Consider the following 26,065-nt stretch of genomic DNA (forward strand, 5'->3'; position numbering starts at 1 on the left):
CCAGGGATAGGTTGCTGGCATGAGATGCAGCATGGGAGCCTAGGAATTAGCACAGTCGCTGGGCAAAGGCACAGCCACGGGACCCAAAAGGCCCCCAGCACTGGGGAAGCAGCTGTTTGCCCCAATACACAGCCCTATCTAGTTAAAAAAAAATTTTTTTTTAAAGATTTTATTTATTTATTTGACGGGGAGAGAGAGAGAGAGCACAAGTAGGCAGAGAGGCAGGCAGAGGGAGAGGGAGAAGCAGGCTCCCCGCTGAGTGGGGAGCCCGACGACGCGGGGCTAGATCCCGGGATCCTGGGATCATGACCTGAGCCGAAGGCAGCCGCTTAACCAACTGAGCCACCCAGGCGCCCCCAGTTTAAAAAATTTTTAATGTCTGTTTCTCTTCTTGGTCCCTGACATTCCTATAAAATGGAGAGAGCTTCCGGGAATTCTCCTCTTCCTAGCCTGTTGTTTTCAGTTTTGTTTTGATTCTATTTTTAAATAAGCGAAACCTAAGAAGAGCTCCACCCCTCGTCGTTGGTTTGACAACCACCTGCTGCCCGGCTGCCTTTGCAGCACTGAGACTTGGACAGGACCGTGGCGAGATGCAGGCCCTGGGGGGCCCCAGTCCCGGGCAGACGTGCGTGTTGATCCTGATCTTCACAGTGCTCCTGCAGTCCCTCTGCGTGGCCGTAACTTACATGTACTTCACCAGGGAGCTGAAGCAGGTCAGTACCATGCACACGGTCCCTGACAGAGGCTCTCAGCCACCGTGGGGTTAACTGCCTCTGTGTCCTCTTCTGTGAAGAATTTACAGTAGGAAAAAAAAAAAAAGTTACCCCTCTCTGCCTGTGAACCCTAACTGCTAACGCGTATGAATACTGAGGACCTGGCAAAAGTGTGAGTTGAAAGGCTTGTGTGAACAGCGTGCAGTTACAGAGCTGGCTCGACCAGCTACCAGCAGACGCAGGAACAAAACTCCCCTAACGTGGTTGGTTTGTTTTTTCTCTTCAACAGTATGAGCATTTTGTAATACTAGCAATTGAATTAAAGCAGGCACCAAGTCTTAGAATGTCATCAGGTTTATCTTTTTCCTCCAGGATAAGGGGTGGGGGGTAAGCCCGATCTTTGAAACATGTTTTGGTTTGAGATCTGTGGCATTTCTGTGTTGACAATAGGGAGGATAGGAAGGACTGGCATTCATCTATTCCCTAGCCGCGGACGTGTCATGCATAAAGTCTGTAATAAAGTCTGTTACCAGATGGACTCCGCATTTTATGTTCATGATAAAATAATGGAAAATAAAACGATGGTTCTATATCTGTGGGTGGTCCAAGTATGAATGCAGGTACATTTGACAGAGGGGGGAAAAAAAACTTTGTGCCATTTTAGTTCCTGCATTTCTCAACTATATAAAACTTTTGGAACTATGAATGCAAAATGGCTGAAAATAAACCCAGTTAGCTTTGGGCTTCTAATGTATGTTTTGACTAATTGTGTATTATATAGTAGAGAACTGTGAACTGGAAGGAACTTTGGATACCACTCCCCCTCCATTTTATAGATGAGGAGCCTAGAGACCCCCAGACAAAATGACATATCTCAGCTCGGACAGGGCTTTGGAAGCAGAGCTGAGCTCAGGTCTTTAGGCACCTAAATAACACTCCTTCCTCCCCAACAGGGTGTCCACAGGGTTGACATATTTGCACCCTCGGATGCACACTGCATCCTGCTACATTACGAAAAGCAACATTGCATCTACCAGCTGGCTAGGAAATGCAAGTAGAAGGGTCTCAGAAAAATATAAATTATCCAAATGCCATAGAGTGAGTATCTGTTAAGGAAATGCAGTTTGTATACCCTGTGGAGTATACATTTGGTTATCTCAAATGGTTGCAAATTTTTCCTTTGGATTTGGATGTCGTAGACTCTTGTTTGATTTGCAAGTAATTATGAAAATGAGGGGCTACCCTTAGATGACCCGTAGGGTCAGCTTTGCTCTAGGGCACATTCAGAAGAGCCTGGATATTTGTAACTAAAACATCAGTGTAACTATAAACATGCCTCTAGTTCTAAGTCTACCTTAGAAGCTGGAATACTGCTGTGTTTGTGAAATTGGAGCTAGCCTGTCCTAACCTTTGTTAACTTTGCAGGGTACACAGAATGAGTTTGTCTCTTTATTACACAAGTTATTCCCTCAGTTTGCTGACATTACAAGTTGGCCTAATTTTAAGACTGAATTAACTAGTTCTTGACCGAGCAGACTCATGCACTTCTCTGTGTATATGATCAAGTGTTTTTTTAAATTCGACTATAAAAATGGAAATCTCGAATAAAGCTTAACATCTCTGCACATGCATACATTTTTTCTTGACTGCATAGTTACATATGGATACATATATGTATAGACATACGGAAGACTTAGACATACGGAAGACTTCATTGAGAGTGCCTAAAAGGGAGGAAAATTAACTGATCTTGAGCAAATACTGTGTTCCAGAAACTTGGTAAAATATTGCTCTATTTGATCCTCATCACAATCTTGTAAATAGAATTACTCCATTTTACAGATAAATAAGGCTCAGGATATTAGGTGATTTGCCCAAAATTATAAAACAGGTTAAAGAAAGCCCGAGGAGCCCTGGCATTAGATGGGTGCTCAGTAAACTGTAGCCATTGTAATTAGTATTGAGAAGTCTCTTGAAGTCATCACCCACTTCATCAGGAATGCTTGCAAGGAAAAATGAATCTGAGTCTCTTTGGTTGCCTGTGTAGAACTTGGAAAAGCATATTTAACATAAGAATTAATTTCCTAGGGGCACCTGGGTGGCTCAGTCGCTTAAGCGTCTGCCTCTGGCTCAGGTCATGATCCCAGGGTCCCGGGATTGAGCCCCACTTCAGGATCCCTGCTCAGTGGGGAATCTGCTTCTGCCTCTCTCTCAGCTCATGCACTCTCGTTCTCTCAAATAAATCAATAAATAAAATCTTTAAAATAAAGTTTAAGAAAATTAATTTCCTAAAACAGATCACAGATTCCACTTTGGCTGATGAAAATTTCCAGAAGATAGACTGAGCAAGGATTATAGGGAGTGTGGCCTAAGGAGAGCTGCGTAACATCTGATCGGACCCTCACAAATAAGCACAAAGAAGCCTGTAGAAACTAGCAAGCCCGAACACTAAATATGTGCTTAGCCTCTAAAGTTTATGTCTCTCTAGGAACATTTTATGACAAGGGGACTGCCTATCACTGCGGCATCATAGATGGGAAGGACTAAGGAGAAGGGGACCCTTAGCCACCAATCTCCATAAATGGTTCTTTATGCTACTTGTGGTTTGCAGAAAATGATTCTCAGAAACTCATGTCAGGGCAGCAGAGAAAGTCAGTGCCGCCGCCTCGAAGCCTCTGAGCCAGCTGGCAAAGGAGTCCACCCTGGAGACCACAAGCCCTGCCAAGGACTGGTTGGCCTTGGCCTAGACAACCACCATGTTTGTGATGGCACCCACAGCAGCCACGGTGGAAATCCACCTGTTGGGGCTTCTGGAGCAGAAGAACAGGCACTTGGTGCAAAAGCTGTCTGAGTGGCGTGCAAAGGAAAATAGCACACACGTCCCCCGGCCCCCAACACCCAGATGTGGTTTAAGAGAGAATAGCTCTAGTCTGAAATATGCTTTAAGAAATTCATGCTTTGAAGTGGTAAGGATGTGGGAAAAAAAAGGACAGAGAGGGATTCATCATATTAATCATCATGAATCATTCTTGAAACAACCAGGGCACCCCCTCGTTTAGGCAGCTAGTCACCAGCACTGGCCAAAGTCTGTAGGAGAAACCACCAAACATGCAAGAAACGTGGGGATGGGGAGGAGGGTTTGGGCTTTCCCTTTGGGTTTCGATTGTTCGGAAATCAGTATTTATGCATAGAATGTCTAGAAGGTGAAATACCACTATGTTGATCATTGTGATCTCTGGATGGTATGATTATGAATGTCTTTTTTCCACTTTATTTTTCTATATTTTATAAATTTTCTACAGAGAATGCTATAAAAAATATCTATGCTATCTATATATGATTTTTATGTAGGCTTAAAGAACATGACATTTTTATATAGTCTTAAGAGAAAACAACCATACACACAATTGCCCACATACAACCTGGCAAACAAGAGAGATCATCTAGAGGTAAAATAAGAAGTAGGATTAGGGTGATTTTAGTGGGTTTTTTTGTTCGTTTATTTTTCGTTTAGAAAAGCATTCTTTACGGGGCGCCTGGGTGGCTCAGTTGGTTAAGCGGCTGCCTTCGGCTCGGGTCATGATCCTGGAGTCCCAGGATCGAGTCCCACATCGGGCTCCCTGCTCAGCAGGGAGTCTGCTTCTCCCTCTGACCCTCCCCCCTCTCATGCTCTCTATCTCTCATTCTCTCTCTCTCGAATAAATAAATAAAATCTTAAAAAAAAAAAAGAAAAGCATTCTTTACTTTTCTATATTTTGCAGGTTGCCTGTATACCATCAATGTTTCTAGGCTTCATTAAATTTGGGGTAACAATGGAGTCACATTAGCCTGTCAACCTCCCATGTAGGTCTAGGATCTTACTCAATTTTCAGGGTTCTCCCTCCCACCTCCTAGAGGTGTTTCCGGAAAATCCCCAACGAGTATTCAGAACCACTAGGCCACAGCTGGTTCTGGCCTTGGCTGGGCCCTGCTGCATTCCCACCCTCTCACACTTCTCTTCAGTTCCCAGGAAGCTGCCAGCTCCCATTACTTCATGGTCCCCAGGCAACTCTCAGCTCCGCCTTCTCCTGCCCCTGGCCCTAGCTTCTCCTGTTCTTCATCCTCTCAGGCTGAGAGACTTTCCAACTGCTGTGAAGTAAGAAAATAAATTGCCCTCCTCTCTGTGTCATGCACATCTTTTCATCTCAACAAGTTAGAGAAGTCTGTGAGCCTGTTTATTCAGTTTCATCAAACCAATGTCTGGCCAGAGAACACCCATACTGGTTGCGCCGGGACGGTGTCCAATGTAGCTAACTTGCTCTTCCTGGAAACACCCTCTGGCCTTGTACTGAATCCAGCTCCTGCTCTCTGAGCCTCCCCACCCCCAGTTCCTGGATATGTTCTTGTATTTCTAAAGCATACCCAATTGAGTTCCTTCCTGGGAAATGCTTTTTAGCTCCCACAGATATTGGAGATGCAAATAGATGTCTACAGGAGAAGAGCATGGGGAGTGAAGGGGCAAAGCAATGTTGTCTAACTCCACCTCTGGTCATATCTCCACTCAGGTGGCCCCAGCTGTCACCCCTAGTACATCTACTAAGTTGAATGTTTGGGTCTTGTAATTAAAAACAGGAAGAAGGAAAATAAACATTTATTTAAAAGTAAATGAATGTTCTATGCCAGAGTACGTGGAAGGAATTCATCAACTCAGGTTTGTACTTTTGCCCTTGAGGGACGTTGATCAAATGTCCGAGGGGTACATGGCTGGGCACAGAGCAATGTGACTCTGGCTGAGACCTCTCATAAACAAGTTATTTTGATTTGGAATGAGGTTGTCTTTTTATAGGAAGGAGCCATCATTAAGTTTGATCTTTCCTTCAAGCTTTGGAGTCCCCTAAGTTCAAACGACAGATAAAAATGGCCATTTCCCCATTTATTTCTCCAGAGAAAGGTGATTCAGATTTGTACAGGGAAATAATGTCTCCTCAATCCCAGTTGTTAAAAACAAAAACAGGGAAAAAAAAAACAAACTAATGTCCGACCTTGAATGGACTTCCCGTTTTTCTTTGTAAAATTAACCAGTTATCAGCCTGGAATGTGCTGGATGGTTTGGGATGTATGCGTGCGTGCATTTGTGTTTGTGAGTGCACGTGTGTGTGTGTGTATATGTGTGTGTGTGTGTGTGTGTGTGTGTGTGTATGTTTAATATGAAGCTAGGACTTTGTTGACAATTACCTGGTCATTGTAAATGCTTGCTCTCAATCAGAAGGAGGGGGCAAATCTTCAAATCGTGTTTCAAGTGTCTGCAGGTAAGTCCCTGGCTAGTGTGGACATTTAATAAAACAACGTTAAAATTTCCAGTGGCAATGTATTCTAGATTCTGCCATCCAGAGGAGTAGAAATCACAACAGTAACTAGAATTTACTCAACACCAAAAGCTCAGATCAAGAAACAGAACATTACCTGCACCCCAAAGGCCACAAAGGACTTGTTTAATTTTTATTTAGGATTCTGGAATTTAAATGGTCTCTATTGCCTACCTTTTTATTTATTTATTTATTTTTTTGAGAGAGAATGCTTGAGTAGGGAGGGGCAGAGGGAGAGGGAGAGAGAATCTTAAGCAGGCTCCACTCTGAGCCCAGAGCCCAATTCAGGACTTGATCTCACGATGCTGAGATCATGAGCTGAGCTGAAATCAAAAGTCAGACACTTAACAGATTGAGCCACCCAGGCGCCCTTCTTTTGCCTCCTTTGTACCTAGGCGGTTTCCCATCTTTAGAATGGGATCCTCACCATCCCAGACCTGGAAAGGACCTCAAAGATCACCACATTGAACCAGCTCAAAAATCAAATAAAAAATAGACACAGAAGAGAAGAAGCAATTTGTTGAGGGACACACCGGGGCAGTGAAGGGCATTGTGACCCAAGATGTCTGGCCCACACCTGTAACTTTTCCACAATATCCAGCTGCTTCCTTGTATTCACCAGACAAAGGACAGCATGCTTGCTTTTATTTCAAGCCATGAGCTTATCTAAGGTGCCAAGATGTCTCTGATTCTGTCATCCATCAGTTCCTCTTGCTTTAACTCGTAAATGAACAAAAATAAAAAGCTCTTGTGCATAATACTGTGTTCTATTCCATCTTAACCCAGATGCAGGACAAGTACTCCCAAAGTGGCATCGCTTGTTTCTTAAAGGAAGATGATATCCCTTGGGATCCTGATGATGAGGAGAGTATGAACAACCCTTGCTGGCAAGTGAAGTGGCAACTCCGTCAGGTTGTTAGAAAGGTAGGTGGACCACTGGGTCACGCCACCAGCAGGTGTGGAAAGTCGAAGGAGAGGGAACACTTAAGATCATCAAGTGGAGATGCCTCATTTTGCAAAGGAGGAAACTGAGGCCCAGAATGTTTAAGTGTTTTTTCCCTGAATTCGTAGAACTAGGAGAAAGTGGAACAGCACCAAACAGCGGGTCCTGGCTTACTCCTGGCCTAGAGTTCACTCCTCTACTCCAGAGAGCCTCTCCATCGAGTCTAACCTTTTTTGTCTCCCATTGTGGAAATTGAGGCACAGACAGGGCAATGTGTTCCAGGTCACACGACAATAAAAGATGTGTGTGATTTTGGTGTTGTTGCTCAGAAGACAAAAGAAGCCAAATACTGGTGTTTTATACTCTTCCAGCCTTGTTGATCTCTGGAATTAAACATATATTTATTTTTGTATGCATGTAGAGATGAAGAAAGAGGAAAAGAAAAGGAAGAAAGAGATACCTTGAGAAATTGAAGGTGATGACATCTCAATTTATAGTTAAAAAATAACCAATTACAAAATATCTGTTTAAGGAAGTTGCTTAAACAGGATTTCTAGCAGAAACACTATGTCAGCAAACTGTTTCACTAAATCACATAATTTTACTTTCATAGTTTTGCCTTCTGCCTGTCCGGAAAGGTCAGATGAGAACATGGGTATGAAAGTACTCTGTAAACCGTCAAAGAACATCATTATTTTTCAAAAAAAAAAAAATACTGGGGACATTCCCAGGGCAGGAAGGAGGTGTGTTTTAAAGATGTGATTGCAAGTCCATTGTTTGAATTCTCAGTCTGTCTTTGCATAGAAACAATGTTATGCTTGTGGTTAGGGCTCCAATTGATAACCCAAGCAGTCTTCACAATAGAGCCCAGATGTCCCCTAGGAAGCCATTTCTACGAGAAATGAAATCTGACCTCGCCTGGAGGCCAGGGCAGGGTGCCCACTGCACACAAACTATACCAAAGCAGCTGTGACTCCATTGCCCCAGGTGGTGAGGACCAGGAAGCCTGGGGCGGGGGAGAGGGGGGACCTCCTGAGGAGACTGAGAAATGGGATTCGGCAGTCCCTGGGTTGGTGGGGGCAAACCCACAGGTGGCAGGGGAGAGAAACTCAGAACTAGGGCAGAAATCTGGAGCCTGAGAAGGGGGCTGGATGCTGGGGCTGGGAGTGGGGGATTAGAGAAGTAATCTTTCCTGCTGTTCTCTCACTTCCTCCCATTCGCACGCGTTGCCACTCACTAGAATAGGGAGAGGTTGGGAGAGGACACAGACAGGTGGTGGCAGGGTAGCGGGGAAGGATTTCCCATTTTTTTTAGGCACTATTAATGGAACAGATTATTTTCCAGTAAACATCCTATCCCCATTCCATATGGTATCTCATTTAATCCTCAGAACAGCTCTGTGAGGTGTTATTTAAGATAATAAAATTATTATCTTCCTCTCTCTTTTTTTTTAAGATTTATTTATTTATTTTAGAGAGAGAGAACCTAAGGGGGACGAGGGTAGAATCTCCAGCAGACTCCCCACTGAGTGTGGAGCCCCACTTGGGGCTGGATCCCATGACCCTGACCCTGAAATCAAGAGTTAGATGCTCAACCAACTGGGCCCCTTCTTCCTCTTTTTTTTTTTTTTTTAAATAGATGAAGAAATTAAAGTTCACATCAGTTAAGTAACTTGAGCGAAGTTTCCAAGAGCTAGTGATTGACACATTTGAATCTGGTCCATCTGACCAGACTGTCGTCATTCTTTTATTCTGCCTCCCACACTATAGGAATTACCCCTCTCTCTTTCCTGCTCCTCCTTCCTTCCTTCCTTCTATCCCAGAATGAGAGAGACAGAGAGACTATGCTGAGGCCACCACCCCATGCCCACTGGGCTAAGGTCTGACCTGCCCTTATCGGATCAGCGTTTGAGACCAAGGGGAAAGCCGAGAGCTTCTGGTTTGGGGTGGGAGTACAGAGGAGGGGAGTTTCTGGCAGTTTCAAAAGAAACAACAGTGGTGGAAAAGGAGGGCAGTGATGGACAAAAGCCCTGGTGACAGAACTAAGTGGAGGGGACTTTAGAAGCCACGGATGCGCTCAGCACTATTGGCTAATCTAATAGAAAGACTAGGGATTCCTTCTTTCTTACCAGTTTTCCCCACGGGTTAGTACAAAGAAGGTGATACTAGTTGTTTAGTAAAGGTATTGGCACTTGGTAAAACATGTTTATGTGAAGGATGCCCTGGCCACATGTCAGAAATGAGAGAATGACACTGTTGCCAGGTCCTGCCTTCATGGGCTCTGTATGTCTGTGGGTCTCATGAGAGAGAGCAAAGCATGCCTTATCCTTTGAGGCGTGGGTCTGCCCAGCCATTCAAAGCCCCTGGAAACACTATTACACAGTGCATTTACACACACACTTGCCTGCAGACCCACACCCCACACGGAGAAACTGAGGAGGTCTGGGCACCACATCCAGTAGCCACAAGGAGGTTTGGGGAACATTAGCTTCATCTAACTTGCCAGATGGCAGCTTCCTCCTGGGCTGCTCCAGGTGTGGCCTTTGAAACAGAACTTTCCACAGAAACAGAACTTTCCACAGCTGCCTCTGCCTCAGTATTCACCCCAGCTCCCACCCAACCCCACGCAAACCCTGTGCTTGAACAGCTAAAGCTTCAGAGGTTCCTATCTGACTTAGAAATGACATTTTAGACATTTAGACATTAGCAAGAAGGGTCGTAGACATTCTGTAGTCAGTTGAAATTTTTAGGGAAATTAACAAGCTTTATTCAATACTGTTTGCAGATGATTTTGAAAACCTATGAGGAAACCATTCCTACAGTTCCAGGTAGTATTTTTGTTTGTTATTTTAATTTTCTACTGTCGACTTCATGACAGGGTGAATAGCTCTCCAGCCCTTTTTCTCTGCTCCCATCCATCCATCCCCCCTCAGACTGCGAGTCAGTTTCTCAAGCCACTTGATTCTATTTTCCTATTTGCGTTGGCAGTTAGGAAGCTTAGAGCCAATTCTGGGGCCCCGCCTCTGGTCAAAACTTTATTGCATCTGAATCTTGTTTTTCCACCATGGATTTCCCTTTCACCTTGATTTCTTCGGTTATTTACTTTTTACTTTCAAAATGTGTTGTACATAAGTCATCTGAATCCTTTCTGGAACATGGCTGGAGGTAAGATAAATGAAGGCTCCAACGAAACCCATCTTCTCTGCTTCTGACCACCACGAGGCTCTATGCCTTTCTTTACGCAAGAGCCCTTCACTTTGTCATCTTTCCCAGCAATCCTTTACCCACCACACTGCTCATCTTGTGGTCCCTCAGCCATGACCACCTTCCTGTTCAAGGTCAGCAGCCTATTTCAACCCACATTCCCTTTGAGGGCTGTTGCCCAGGCTGGCTTCTTCCGTTCCTGGCTTCTCATATAACTGACTCCTTCTCATCCTCATCCTATCACCTCATTGTTACCTCTTCAGAGAAAAATTCCCTGCCTACCTTTCTAAGTAAGTTCCTCCCACCCCTGCTATTTCTATAGCACTTATCTTGTGCATTTCCTTTTATGTGTATATATATTTTTTATTTGTGTGCTATCTGATTCCCTACTAGATTAAAGATCCACAAAGATAGAACACATGTCTGTTTCTCTCATCTTTCTATACCTAGCCCCTGACCTGATGCTCCAAACCTAGTAGATTCTTTTATCTCCCTGGCCCTGAGGTGTAACACCTTTCGTGTGCATGTGCGTGTGCGTGTGTGTGTGCGTGTGTGTGTGTGTGTGTGTATTTTAATTGAGATGAAATTCACATAACATACAAGTAACTTTTTTTGAGGTATCATTCTCATTTTATTTTTTCATTGAAGTAGAGTTGACATACAATAGTATATTAGTTTTAGGGGTACACCATAGTGATTTGACATTTACATACATTACAAAATGCTCACTACAATAAGTATAGTTACTATCTGTCACCATACAGAGTTATTACAATATTATTGACTATCTTCCTTGTACTGTTTTTTATATCACCGTGACTTATTTGTTTTATAATTGGAAGTTTGTACCTCTTAATCCCCTATACCTATTTCACCCATCTCCCCAACCCACTCCCTTTCAGGCAACCATCAGTTTGTTCTTTGTTTTTATGTGTCTGTCTTGTTTTGTTTGTTTTTAGGTTCCACATATAAGTGAAATCTTACATTATTTGTCTTTATCTGTCTGACTTATTTCACTTAGCATAATACCCTCCAGATCCATCCATGGTGTCTCAAATGGCTAGATTTCATTGTCTTTTATAGCTGAGTAATATTCCATTGTGTATATATACCACAGCTTCTTTATCTGTTCACCTATTGATGGACACTTGGGTTGCTTCCATATCTTGGCTATTGTAAATAATGCTGCAATGAACATAAGGGTGCACACATCTTTTCAAGATAGTGATTTCATTTGCATTTTCATGGGATAAATATCCAGAAGTGGAATTGCTGGATTGTGTGGTTTTCCTATTTTTAATTTTTTGAGGAATTTCCATGCTATTTTCCAGAGCGGGTGCACCAATTTATATTCTTACCAGCAGTGCAGTAGGGTTCCCTTTTCTCCACATCCTTGCCAACACTTGTTGTTGCTTGTCTTTTTGTTATTAGCCATTCTGACAGGTGTGAGGTGATGTCTCACCATGGTTGTGGTTTGCATTTCCCTGATGATCAGGGATGCTGAGCATCTTTCCATGGCAGGGCAGGAGCAGCTTTGAGGGGACACTGATCTCAGCCGAGCTGCTGTAGAGGAGCTTCTACCAGGATGGGCAGATTGGGTGGGGCAGGTCCACAGGGCAATTCCAGGGCGAGGCAAGTGGTGCTAGCAAGGTAGACAGAGAGAGTGAGAACTGGCACCAGTGCATCAGGCCAGCTAGACAGAAGGGGAGGGTAAGAGGAAAGGCCTCCAGCTCTTCTGTTCCCAAAGCAAGTGCCTACAGATCCCTGCCTTTCTATCACATGCCCTGAAATTAGTCAATAAATCTCCTTCACATATGGCCCAAGCACTTTTGAACCCACTGCCTCTGTGCTGGGTCTTGGAGTGAGTGAGTTTGTGTGCAAGCCATTTAAAAGCAGAGTCTCAGTTTCCTATGGCCCTCTGGCTTTCCTGGAGGTGAGCCACACTGATTTTCAAAGCCGGACATTGTGAGAGCTTGTCATGCCAGTGCAGGTCCCCAGGCAGGGGGGGCTGTGCCCCACGTGGGTCTTGACTCCCTTGCCTCCCAGGGGGAGCTCCGCACCTATGTATTCCCCGTCCTCTTGTAGATCACATCACCTTGCGGGTGGGTCCTGACCAGACCTTGTCTCTGCTCCCTTTCAACTCTTCTCCTTGTGGTTTTTCTTTATAACTTTAGCTGTGGAAGATCTGTTCTGCTAGTCTTCAGGTCCTTCTCAGAGAGAATTGTTCTATACGCAGTTGTAGCCTTGGTGTGTCCATGGGAGGATATGAGCTCAGGATCCTCCTACTCTGCCACCTTCGAAAATGTTACGATTAACCATTTTGAGGTGCCCAACTTAGTGGCAGATCGTGCATTCATAATATTGTGCCACCACCATCTCTCTCCACATAGAAGGTTCTTAATTCATATTTTTAATGAATACATAAGTCAATAAAACTGTTGACTAAAATTTGCTACTTTTTCACATTTGGCTCACCATAGCCCCATTTTCCCGTATTAATGGCCACAGAGGCCTGAATACATATACCAGAGACTGCCAACCTAGGGCACACCAGCCTGGCAGAGAAGAAACAGTTCTTTAATGTAAGTGTTGTAATGATGTCTTTTTACTTTTCCAACTCTCCTTTTTCAAAACAACAAGCTTCCTCATTGCTTAACAACTCCCATTTTTCTTTATTAAATAGGCTTTATTAAACATGAAGGATAAGACCTGTTCTCAAGGTCTAAACATTCTTTCTGATTATTTTCCCCAAAGTGAAAGTGGTAGTCAGAACGGTGCACACTCCTCCTCCTCTGATGAGGCGCAACAGGTCCATGGTCTACAGGAGATGCATGTACTATTTTCAGTGTTGTAAGAAGCCTACTCTTTTCTCTTCATCACAGTAAGATGTAGAAATCATGTGCTAATCAGTATACCAAGATTTATTCATGACACCCAAATAGACATATTCACGGGTTCCTTTTCCACTAAGTGTTTGCTGTAGCCAGTAGGAAATCTCCTCTTTGTTTGTTTACTTATTTATTGAAATCTCCTCTTTAGAATTTGCTTTTATATTTAGGCTTTCCTAAATTGCAATGATCTCAAGTGTAAGATATTTATCATCGAATTCGGTTATTGAATATTTTAAAACAAAGTGTTAAGGTCTAAGGGCAGGCAAGGCATTATGAATTATTTAACAGCAAAAGTTAAAGGTGAAAGGACACATCAGCCTTGAAAGCTGAGCATTCTGAGAGTATTGTGTAATTGATCATGCATCCCCATGATATGTTTGGTCTTCAGGACTGTACAGATGCCCACCCATCCTGAATGTGTAACAACTTGTACCAGATAGATGGAAGAGATTCTCATTTCCTATTGATTCCTGTCCTATAAAATTGTACCACTTCCTTTCATTTCCACCTCCTCCTAGCCTCGATGAAGGCCTCCTGTTCTCAGTCCTGATCAGTTATAGTCTGGTAACTTGCCAGTCTCCAGCCCTCCCACCTTCTACCCATCAAAACTTACTTTGAGATAGGCTAGCCTAAAGCACAACACATTATCTCTTCCCTTCTCCTACCAAAATCTTTCAGAGTCTTTCCGTGTCCTGTACAATCCACATCTCTTAGCTTCACATTCAAGTCCCCTATCATTTGGCTCCTCATTCAAGCCTGAGACTGAACTCCTCCCGTGCTGTGGCCCAGGAACGCTTTGTGCATCCCGCCTCCGGCCCCTGTCCTGGATCTCCTAGAATGCCCTTCTTCCATTCCTTCCTTCCCAAGTCTGCCCCCCCCCATCCTGTTCAGATCATTATCCTTGCACCTCAGATATTTGCTTGCATTCATCTGTCTCTAATTCTTTCTCCTTGCTCCTAAAAGAGCGCCTGGCGTAGATGTGATGGGCACTTTGGTGTGTTGCCGTAAAGCCTTAGCGGAAACCCTCCCCTGACCTAAGTCCTCCAATAAACAGGAATCTTTCCCTCTTCTGAAGACCCATTCCCCTTTATTTATATTTCTCACAGATAAATTTTCACTGTCTAGTTCATATCTTTCCTAAAAGACTGTAAGTCCTTTGAAGGCGCAGTCAGTCAGTGATTAATCAGTGATTAATCTTTGCAACCCCTGTCCGGCATAGTGCCATGCCTCATTCCTGGCAATATTTGCTTGATGCAAGAATATCATTTATCTTAACAACCAGTGTAAGCACACTGGGGAAGTTTGAGCTGATTTTTTTTAAAGGGTCGTTTGTTGAATTTGTATATTAAAAGGCTGCTCCAAAGGACTTCAGAATGTGATCAATAAGTGTTATTTGTTTATTATGATCTATGAATTCGTGATTTTTATGTTTATATACTAACTGTCATGACCAGTATGCCAATTCATATTTCCTTTAGGGGGGCGGGGGATGAACTATCGGGTACCAGTTTGTAGCATCTATAGACCCTCGTTAGCACTGCTACTCCTTTAGAATTAGGATCCCTTTGATTGTTTCTATATATAACTCGTTGAAATTCCCCAGTGCTTGGTTATTTGTGCACTTTAAATGACTCAGCAGAATTATTACATGTCCACAGTTATTTACTTATTTGTTTGTTTGTTTTGGAAAAGGACCAGAATCTTCGTTTTGTTATATTCTGGTTGGACCTTACCTTTGAAATGCCGATAAATTCTGACCCAAGTTACTGCTTATTCTTCTCATCTAAAATACTTTCAAAATTAACCATAAGCTGAAATAGATGGATCATCATATTAAAATGTAGGCTGTTTTTATGAAAGCCCATACAATCAACTTTGGAAGCCCAGTGTACTTACAATGTCTGACCGATAGCAGCTCTGAATGTATTTGAAAAGTGATTTGACAAGTGCTGAAGATTTTTTGTCATTTTTCTTTTAGAAAAGCAGCTAAATATTCCTTACGTAGTAAGTGAAAGAGGTCTTCAAAGAGTAGCAGCTCACATAACTGGAAGCAGTCGGAGAAGAAGCATGTTTCCAGTTCCAAGTAAGAGAAACAACAAATAAATGGCTTAAAGGAAGGCAATGGAAAACTTTGTCCCAAATAATTTATTCTTTTAACTTGTACATGAAATGTTGATATGGTTGTCTACAAAATGTTCGTAGGAATCTGGGCTCAGATTGACTCTTTTCAGAAGCAAGATTACAAGACAAATAGTTCAATAACTGCTCCCGGGAAAATTATGTGGTGGGAGAACTTTGTCTTTGAGTTTCCCATGCCCCTATTTGTGCTTTTCTTCCTCTTCTTCAAAGTGATTTCTCTTTCTCACTCCCATCAAATCTTCCTCCTCTTTAAAGGTTCTAAATCAGTTATTTACTTTCACCATGAGTCACTAGGTATTCCTTGTGGCATTTATATTTGGTTGAATTATGGGAAGTTGCCAATATTTGACCATTTTTCACTCACAGATATGTCAGTTTCATATAGTTTAACCAATTAAGGTAAGCCTATTTCTTACCTAAAGAACCGGTGTCCACACAGTGTTGTAACAGTGCAAGAGTCTTACGGTCTAAATATCTATGTTGGAATACCAGCTCCTCTTTACCTAGATATATGTTTTGAGCAAATTACCTAATCAAATCAAGCTTCAGTTTCTTCAGATACAAAGTAAAGATAATATTTAAGTCATAAAATACTGAAGATTAGCACAGGCAAAATTCCTGTGTATTGTAAGTACTCAATAAATAGTTGCTTTTATTATGATGAGAGGTTTTATCCCAAGTTAAAGAAATTTCAGGTATCAGTTAAAATATGAAAAGATTGTGGGATTTTTTTTTTTCGGGGCAGTTGCCTTCCTGGTATTCCTCAACTCATGCTTTATCAATGATTGACATGTTCTGCCTATGAGTGAGATCATTATTATAATGTTACTGTTTACTATTCATTAAGAAACACGATAGTTGTTTTATACTGTTGAAAAACTAAATTTTGCATCAATTCTGGAGATGAGCCCAAAGTTAAAGGAATATCATGTTTTGGTAGGGCCCTTTTTCACTCAAAGTCTTTGGGAGCTAAAGATCCAGGGGTCTGAAGATCTTTAAATCTGAGCTTTCTTTGCCAAACCATGTGCCCTGTCTTATTGTGGACTAGAGATGCTTTCTGCTAGAATGGTGCCTTTGACTCTCGATTGCTGAGAAGGACCAAAAAGGAACCCAAAGAGACCCAAAGAAATAGCAATGAGTTCTGAGCTCCAGGCTTGAAGAAATAGATAATGTTTCTTTTAGTATCCTTATCTGTTACTCATTTGCACTCACCAGCATAGGAAGGGAGGCAGGGGTTTGGGACAGAAGTTCTGTCCAGGAGTAAAGATTGCCATCTGAGTTAATCATCTCCCATGCTACAGTTTAGACCTGAGTGTCACAGGCATGGCCTAAGTGGTGATTGAGGTACAGAAAAGTAAGGGACTTCCAGCAGATCGCAATGATACAGTAGCCTCCAGATTCCCGTAAGACTGAAATTTAGAATCCTTGTAAGATTGAAGGAGCAAGAAGTTTTATACTAGATTGAAATTCTTTAAAATCCCCAACAGAAAATTGGCTAGCCACAGCTACTGAGATAATTCTTACCTTTGCTACAAACTTCTTTCTTTTAATTTTCTTTCTCCCTAAACTTCATCCAGGTTCCAAGAATGAAAAAGCTTTGGGCCAGAAAATAAACTCCTGGGAGTCATCAAGAAAAGGACATTCCTTCTTGAATAATTTGCACTTGAGGAATGGAGAGCTTATTATCCATCAAAGGGGGTTTTATTACATCTATTCCCAAACATACTTTCGATTTCAGGAACCTGAGGAAACTTCGGGAACAATTTCAACAGAACAGAACAGAAAGAGAAACAAACAAATGGTACAATATATTTACAAATACACAAGTTATCCTGACCCTATACTACTGATGAAAAGTGCTAGAAATAGTTGTTGGTCTAAAGATTCTGAATATGGACTCTATTCCATCTATCAAGGTGGGATATTTGAACTTAAGGAAAATGATAGAATTTTTGTCTCTGTAAATAATGAGCAATTGATTGACATGGACCAAGAAGCCAGTTTTTTTGGAGCCTTTTTAATTGGCTAAATAATCTGCAAAGAAAAACATTATTCTCAAAGTGACCATTCACAGCAAAGCAAGGAACTCTGAGCAAAGCCACTTCATCCAAAAGACCAAAAAGGCAACACACGCTCCTCTAATATATCTGAATATGACCAAGTCATTCTAAGAAAGTGAAATTGCCTAAAGAACTTTCAGGGCTCTAGCAGGTATCAGTTTGCTAACAGAAATCTAGAGGATTCTCTTTCCAAACACTTGTGTAGCAATAAACAGCTGTCTTTATTATCTACTCTTGTGAAGATTCCAGAAGAAAGATTAATGATCCATCTATTTTTTATGTAGGCTCCACATGGAGCCCAACACCGGGCTTGAACTCACAACCCTGAGATCAAGACCTGAGCTGAGATCTAGTCAGACACTTAACTGACTGAACCACCCAGGCATCCAATGATCCATCGCATAAGTATTATATCACCTTGGTCGCTTCCAGGTTACCATAAGAGACAACATTGCCAAAGCTGAAAGAAAGGGGAACCACTAAATGTCATGATCTTGGGAGGTAGCCTCTGTCAATATATGCGATGTGCAAAGGGTGTTTGTGTTGTGCATGACCTCACAGGAGTTATCTCATACACCTAGATTTGATGGAAATAAGAACATTCTACTCAAAATAATACCATTTTGTTAAAAAAAACTAAATTTATGCTCAATGAACAAGGAATTATTTCTGAATGACTTGTGATTTTCACTACAAAAAGTCAGGCCGGTCAAAAGCACTGATAATATTTTTGATAAAGGACTCCATAATGAGTGAACAGCTAATCAGAACAAGGGAATTTGGTCTCATGGGAGCAGGAGGAGAAATAGGAAACTGGAAATGCCAAACACAGGTAAATTAGCAGAAAAGAACCTAGGAAAGATCTGATCCCCACCCCCTACCCTCTTACCCCATCCTCCACTGCCAAATGTCATTGTCTAGTATACAACTGTTTCAGTTACTTGCCTCTGCCAGAAGAGCAATTGCTTTTATCTGCCAAAATTGTGACACAAAACATTTTATTTCACCATTTAATCTAACCAGTTGGAGAAAAAAAATTAGTTGGAGTATTTGTCCAATCTCTTCTAACTGTTGTCCTAAACACAGCATAATTCATACTTTGGGCTTGCTTGTATGCTCAAACGTTCATTTAAACGTATCTGATCAAATAAGTTTTTTCAAAAGAGACTCATTTAAATTTAAATTTACAACATGCTCCAGATACCTGGCACTTCTGGCGCTTCTTACTCTATTTTCTATAACACTACTTAAGTTTTTACATACTGACAAATTGACTTCATTTGTTACTCTGTTTTTTAAAGCCTGCCTCCTCTCACCAGAATGTAAGCACTGTGATGGCAGGGAACATGTAGTCCTGTTCAGATCTGTAACCTCAGGACCTGGGACAGTACTTTAACATATACCCACACAAAATATATTTGTGAATAAATGAATGATGGAGTGAATGAATACCTAGTCCTATGGGAAAAAAAAATTAAAACCAGCCACTGCCTTATCCCTTATACTGAAAAAAATGTTGAGGAATTTCAAAAGTAATCTCAAAGTGAAGAAAACCTTTTATTTTCTTATTTTTTTAAAGATTTAATTTTAAATAATCTCTACACCCAACGTGGGGTGCTAACTTACAACCCCAAGATCAAGAGCTGTGCACCCTACCAACTGAGTCAGCCAGGAGCTCCGAAGACCTTTTAAACAAGGATTTAAAACTCAAAGAAAAAGACTACAATGTGTGTTAAATAAAACTTTGAAATGAAAGAGAAAATTAATTTTTACTTTATATTTTTATACTAAATATGTAAGATATGTTACTTTTTCAATAAAAATGACATGTTAAAATGTGTAGTTTTTGTTTAATACTTGCATTTGTTTTATAGTACCAAGGTTATTAAAGTGTTCTTCTAATCTCTTCTAATCTCTTTTTCATGATATCTTTTATCTGACATATCTTACAGAAGAAAGGAAATAATTGCTCACTTTTTACTTAATGCATTAAAATATATCAGTCTTTTCCTTTATAGTTAATGCTTTTGTTATGGGTTGGATTGTGTCCCCCAAAAAGGGTATGTTGAAGTCCCACTCCCCACTACCTCAGAATGTGACCTTATTTGGAAATAGGGTTGTTGCAGAAATAATTAGTTAAGATGAGGTCATAGTGGAATAGTGTGGGTTTTTATAACAATAAGCCTGGTATTCTTTCTTTTTTTTTTAAGACTTTATTTATTTATTTTAGAGATAGAGTGGGAGGAAGAGCAGAGGGAGAGAGAAAAGCAGACTCTGTGCTGAGCATGCAGAGCCTGATGCAGGGCTCCATCTCATCACCCTGAGATCATGACCTGAGCCGAAATCAAGAGTGGACGTTCAACTAACTGAGCCACCCATGTACCCCAAGACTGGTATTCTTATTAAAAGAAGGAAATTATTTAGAAACAGGCACACAGAGAGAACTCCATGTTAAACAGAGGCAGAGATTAGAATGATGTCTGTCACCAGAAGCTAGGGAGAGACAAAGATTCTACCGAGTCTCAGAGGAAGGATCTGAGACCCAGAGTCTCAGAACTCTGTGGACACCTTAATTTTGAACTCCTGGCCCCCAGAGCTGTGAGAGAATAAATTTCTATTGTTGAAAGCCACTCAGTTTGCAGCACCTTGGTCCAACAGCCCTAGAAAACTAATACAGATTTTCATACTATGTCCAAGAAATCTTTTCTACTGATACTAGACAGACATTGCCATATTTTTTTTTCTAAAAGCTTTGATAGCAACACTCAACTCTAACTTATGTGTGATGTGAGATAGGGATGTAATTTTGTCTTTTACTACAGTAGTAGCCAGTTGTCCAACACTGTTCATTGGAGATTCCATTTTCTTCCCTACGGATTTTAATGTTTCTTCCATCATATACCAAGCTCTGATGGGTCTCTTTCTGTGCTCACTTTTTTCCCCCTATTGTTCTAGTTGTCCATCTTTATGGCATTTGGGTTTTTTAAATTGTGGTAAAATATACATAAAATTGATCATTTTAACCATTTTTGACTGTACAATTCAGTGATATTAAGTACATTCACATTGTTGCACAACCATCAACACTATACATCTCCAGAATATTTTCATCATCCCAAACTAAAACTTTGTACCCATTAAACATTCTCCCTCCCCTCAGCCCCTAGTGACCACCATATGGCTTTCTTTCTCTATGACTTTGACTATTTTAGGTACCTCATGTGAATAGAATTATACAATACTTGTCCTTTGTGTCTGGCCTATTTCACTCAGCATAATGTCTTCAAGATTCATCCATGTTGAAGTATGTGTCAGAATTTTATTCCTTTTTAAAGCTGAATAATATTCCATTGTATATATTTATTCATTCACCTGTCAATCATATCATCTGACTTTAATGGTTACTTTGCTTTACTACAAATGTGCTTTACTGCAAATCTAGATATCCAGTATGTATATTCATCTTCTTTAGCCCTCTATTTCAAAATAACATAGTCTAGTCTTAGCCCTTACTTTTCCCTGTGAATTTAGAAACTGCTTGGAAGTTGTATGTGTAGACACACACATACATGCATACATACATACAATCTTTTAGATATTTTGATAGTGTAGGGGAGGAAAATTTTCTCTTTGACCCCCTTAGCATGTTCAGCTTAAGCATTAAACTGACATAAGATAGATTAACAAGAGAAAAATATACAAGTTTTCATTATTATTATTATTATTTTGGGCAGAGAAGTGACCAGAAAGGTAAGGGTTGGTTTAACAAGGTTCTGTCTCTGAACCAGGCAGGCGGCTCTCACCAGACATGACATCTACTGGCACCTTAATCTTGGACTTCCCAGCCCCCAGAACTGTGAGAAATGAATTTCTGTTGTTTATAAGCTATGGTATTTTGTTATGGCAGCCCAAACAGACTAAGACAAGGGGTAAAGAGATTACATGAAGAAATAATGGCTATAAACTTCCCAAATTTGAAGAAAGATGTGAATCTACAAATCTGAGAAGCTCCATGAACTCCAATCAGATAAAGTAAAGAGGTCCATACCAAGACACCTTATAATCAAACTGTTAGAGACAAAGAGAGAATCTTGAAAGCAGTAAGAGAAAAACGACTTATCACACAGAAGATTCTCAATAAGATAACAAGTCAATTTCCCAGCAGGAACAGTAGGGGCCAGAAGATGGTGGAATGTTGTATTAAAATGCTGAAAGCAAAACAATGTCAACTGAGAATTCTATATCCAGTAAAACTGTTCTTCAAAAAATGAGGGAGAAATTAAGATATTCCTAGATAAACAAAAGCTGAGCAAGCTCATTAGCGCTATATCTGCCTTCCCAGAAGTGCTAAAGGGAATGCTTCAGGTTGAAATAAAAGGACACTATACAATAATTTGAAGCCACATGAATATATAAATATCTCTAGTAAAGGAAAATACATGATAAAATATCAAAACTATTACTGTTGTAATTTTAGTTTGTAAAATTCATTTTTATTTTCTATAGTATTTAAAGTCAAATGCATAAGATAATCATAAATCTATGTTAATGGGTACAAAATATATAAAGATGTAATTTGTGACATCAATAACATGAAGCTGTAAAGGAATAATTTTTGTATGCAGCTGAAGTTAAGTTGGTATCAAATCAAATTAGATTGTTATAATTTTAGGATATTAAGTGTAATCCCCATGGTAACCACAAAGAAACTATCTATAGAATGTACACAAAACAAAATGAGGAGGGAATCAAAACGTGCCACTGTAAAAATTTAACTAAACACAAAGGAAGGCAGTAATGGAGGAAGTGAGGAACCTAACGCTGTAAGATATACAGAAAACAAAAAATGGCATCTTTTAAATATACTAGATTAAACTACCCAATCAAAAGGCAAAGAGTGAACATGTGAATAGAAACAACAGTCACCTCAGAAGGAAAACAGCCAATTTGACAGAAGGGGAAAGACATAAGAAGGAATGAAGAAAAGTTGTGAGATTTCTTAGATTTTATAAGTTGGGACCGTAGAGCAATTGAGCTGTGAATACACAATGTTCTCCAAGTGAAGAGAAGAAGACCCCCTGAAATGATTCAGAGATCATTAAGTTTGCCTCCTTGGTATTAAAGTTTGGAAATCTATTGCTTGAGTTTCAGCAGATCAGACAACCCATGCTCATAACTATAAGAGTGGTACCACCCAAAGCTGTGTGGTCAGGACCACCCAAAGCCATAGAGGGCAAACCCTTGCCCAGCAGAGTGATGGGGTGTAGCTTCTTCCACCATTTCAAAGAACGGACCCACCCAGAACTATGGGCATGCAAAGCAGCCAGAAGATCACAGAGAGGAGGAAGTCAATGCAGAAAGCCCCCTGCTAGCAAAATGCCTGATAGAATCATACCCCCAGAAGCCCAGACCAACAGAGCCATTAGTGTGTAATTTCAGACAGGGAAAGCAGCAGGTAGGCAAATCCAACCCATAAAAGCTTCCGTATGAGCTTCCCCAGAAAAGCCTTGGGGGCAAGGATAACCCAATATTCCCAGAAGATACTATCTTCACTCCACTGGGCCTGGCAGGCAGGGCATCTAATTAAAGATTATTTAAGCCTTAAAATTTGATGTTTGCTCTGTTGGGTTTGGACTTGTTAGGCTGCCTCTTTCTTTCCTATTTCTCCTTTGTAGAATGGGGAGTTTACCTTTTGTGTGTCCTACCATTTTATTTTGGAAGCACATGACTTGCTTTTATCTCACAGATTCACAGCTGGAGAGCAATTTGCCTCAGAATGAATTGTACCTTAAGTCTAATCCATATCTGATTTAGATGATATTTGTATGAGACTTTGAACTTCAGAATTTTGAGTTGATGCTAGAACAAGTTAGGCGTTTAGGACTATTGAGATGGAGTGAATGAATTTTACATGCAAGAAGGACATGAATTTGGGGGGCCGGGTCTTGAGGGCTCCACCTTCATGGATGAGGTTAATGTCCTCATAAAAAATAAAAAAATAAAGGCCTGAGAGAAGTTCCTTGCCCCTTCTGTCATGGGAGGACACAACAAGAAGCCTTAGACCCAGAAGAGGGCCCTCACCTGATCACACTGGCAAGACCATCATCTTGACTTACAGCCTCCAGAACTGTGATAAATAAATTTCTGTTGTTTATAAGTCACCTAGTCTGTGGCATTTTGTTAGAGCAGCCCAGATGAACTAAGACACTCTCTGATCAAAAGGCATAGAGTGGATTGATAGATTCAAAAAATTAGATCCAGTGATATGCTGTCTACAAGAGACTAACTTTAGATTGAAAGACACACATAGACTGAAAATGGAGGGATGGAAGAAGATATTCCATGCAAACAGTAACCCAAAAAAAGTAGGAGTGGCTATACGTATATATGGCAAAATAGATTTTAAGTCAAAAACTATCTCTAGAGACAAAGAAGGTCACTATATAATGATAAAAGTTCCATTCAACAAGAAGTTATAACAATTATAAATATTACACATTCAACATCAGAACCCCTCTATATAAAGTAAACACTGGCAGATCTGAAGGGAGAAATTGACAGTGATAAAATAATAGTAGGCACTTCAGTATCCCATTTATAATAATGGGTAGAACACTTAGAACATCAATAAGGAAACAACTGATTTGAAAAACATGATATGCCAAATTGACCTACCTGACATATACAGAAATTTCCAGCCAACAGAAGAATACACATTAACATTTTCCAGGATAGATCACATGTTTGATTACAAAACAAGTCTTAACAAATTTTTTGAAATTTAAATCATTCCAAGTATCTTTTCCAATCACAATGGAATGAAACTAGAAATCAAAACAGTTGAAGATGTTAAGAAAATGGGAAAATTTACAAATATGTAGAAACTAAACAACATACTCTTGAACAACAACTGAGTCAAAGAGGCAATCAAAAGGAAACTTAAAAAGTACATTGAGACAAGTGAAAATGAAAATGAAAACACAATATACCAATACTTACGGGTTGCGGCAAAAGCAGTACAAAGAGGGAAATTTTTGTCAATAAACACCAAGAAAGAGAAAAGATCTCAAATAACTTTATACCTCAAGGAAATAGAACAAAGAACAAACTAAGCCCAAAGTTAGCAAAAGAGAGGAAATCATAAATATTAGAGCAGAAATAAATCAAATACAGTATAGAGAAATAATGGAAAAAAACCCCTAAGATAAGCAAAATCAACAAACCCCTAGCTAGACTCACTGAAAACAGACAAGACTCAAATAAATAAACTCAGAAAATAAAGAGAAGATACTACAATAATGTCTCTGAAATAAAAAGGGTCATTAGAAACGATCATGAACAATTATATGCCAATGAACTGGATAACTTTGAATAAATAACTTTCTAAAAACGTTCAACCTACTGAAACTGCATCAAGAAAAAATAAAAAGCCTAAACAGACCAGTAACAAATAAAGAGAGCAAATCAGTAATCAAAAGTAAAGAAAAGCCTAGGACCAGATGACTTCACAGGTAAATTTTACCAAATGTTCAAGAAGAATTAATTCCAATCCTTCCTAAACTCTTCCAACAACAGAAAAGAGGAACCACTTCCAAATTCCTTTTATGAGGCTGGTACCTCCCTAATGGCAAAACCAAACAAAGATACAATAAGGAGAGAAAACTACAAGACAACATCCCTGATGAATATAGATGCAAAAATCCTCATCAAAATATTAGCAAACGGAATTCAACAACAATTTAAAAATTGCAAGAATGGTTTAACATCCATAAACCAATCAGTGTGACACACCATATTAACAAAATGGGAAAAAAACAAAACATGGTCATCTCAATAGACACAGAACGGTCTTTGACAAAGTTCAATATCCATTCATGATTAAAACTTTCAACAAAATAGGCATAAGAAAAACTTAACAGCAGAAAGGCCAAAAGTGAAAACACACTGGTAACATCATAATCAATGGGAACAAACTGAAAGCTTTCCCTCTAAGATCAAGTACCAGGCAAGAAGGCCCATTCTCACCACTTCTATTCAACAGAATACAGAAAGTCTTGTCCACAGCAATTAGAGAAGAAAAATAAATAAAAGGTGTCCCGATTGGAAAGAAAGAAGTAAAATTATCCCTGTAGGTGATATGATCATATATGTAGAAACCCTAAATATGCAACAAAAAAAATTGTTGGAACTCATAAAATGAGTTCAGTAAAGTTGCAGGATACAAAATAAGCATACAAAATTAAATCACATTTCTATACACAATCAACAAACTATCTAAAGAGGAAATTAAGGAAACATTTACATTTACAATAGTAACAAAAAGAATAAAATACTTGGGAATAAACTTAACCAAAAAGATGAAAGATTTCTATACTGAAAATTATAAAGCATGAAAATGAAGGAAATCAAAGAAGACACAGATAAATAGACATTCTCTGTTCATAGATTGGAAAACTTAATATTGTTTTAATGTTTCTATTATGCTTTGTTAAAAGGTTTCTATTATGCTAAATGATCTACAGATTCAGTGTAATCTCTATCAAAATCTTGATGGCATTCATTACAGAAATATAAAAAAAAAATCTAAAATTTCATATGGAACCATAGAAGACCCTGGATAGCTGAAGTAAGTTTGAGTGAGAAGAACAAAGCTGGAGGCATCATCCTTCCTAATTGCAAAAATATATTATAAAGCAACAGTAATCAAAAACAGCACAGCACTGGCATATGGATAGACTGATAGAACAGTGGAATAAAATTGAGAGCCTAGT

General features: G+C 40.1%; 1 protein-coding gene across 1 annotated transcript; it reads left to right on the forward strand.

The window, feature by feature from the left end:
- Positions 1 to 532: 532 nt before the first annotated feature.
- On the forward strand, positions 533 to 19,134 carry TNFSF10 (TNF superfamily member 10). The gene is made up of 5 exons (XM_028100966.2): positions 533 to 713; positions 6,845 to 6,982; positions 9,786 to 9,828; positions 15,074 to 15,178; positions 16,812 to 19,134. Exons 1-5 carry the CDS (start codon positions 591 to 593, stop codon positions 17,261 to 17,263), a joined length of 861 nt encoding a protein of 286 aa, XP_027956767.1. The 5' UTR covers positions 533 to 590; the 3' UTR covers positions 17,264 to 19,134.
- Positions 19,135 to 26,065: the final 6,931 nt, after the last annotated feature.

Source organism: Eumetopias jubatus, unplaced genomic scaffold (genome assembly GCF_037043125.1).
Source record: "Eumetopias jubatus isolate StellerSeaLion01/CBP00866 unplaced genomic scaffold, mEumJub1_p1.0 scaffold_1, whole genome shotgun sequence".
Classification (NCBI taxonomy): Eukaryota; Metazoa; Chordata; class Mammalia; order Carnivora; family Otariidae; genus Eumetopias; species Eumetopias jubatus.

Bases quoted from the DNA above. Each gene is read 5' to 3' on its own strand.
- TNFSF10 (XM_028100966.2), top strand. From the start codon at position 591: ATGCAGGCCCTGGGGGGCCCCAGTCCCGGGCAGACGTGCGTGTTGATC. The intron at 9,829-15,073 runs GTAGTATTTTTG...TTTTTCTTTTAG, and splicing joins AACCATTCCTACAGTTCCAG to AAAAGCAGCTAAATATTCCT. The intron at 15,179-16,811 runs GTAAGAGAAACA...AACTTCATCCAG, and splicing joins AAGCATGTTTCCAGTTCCAA to GTTCCAAGAATGAAAAAGCT.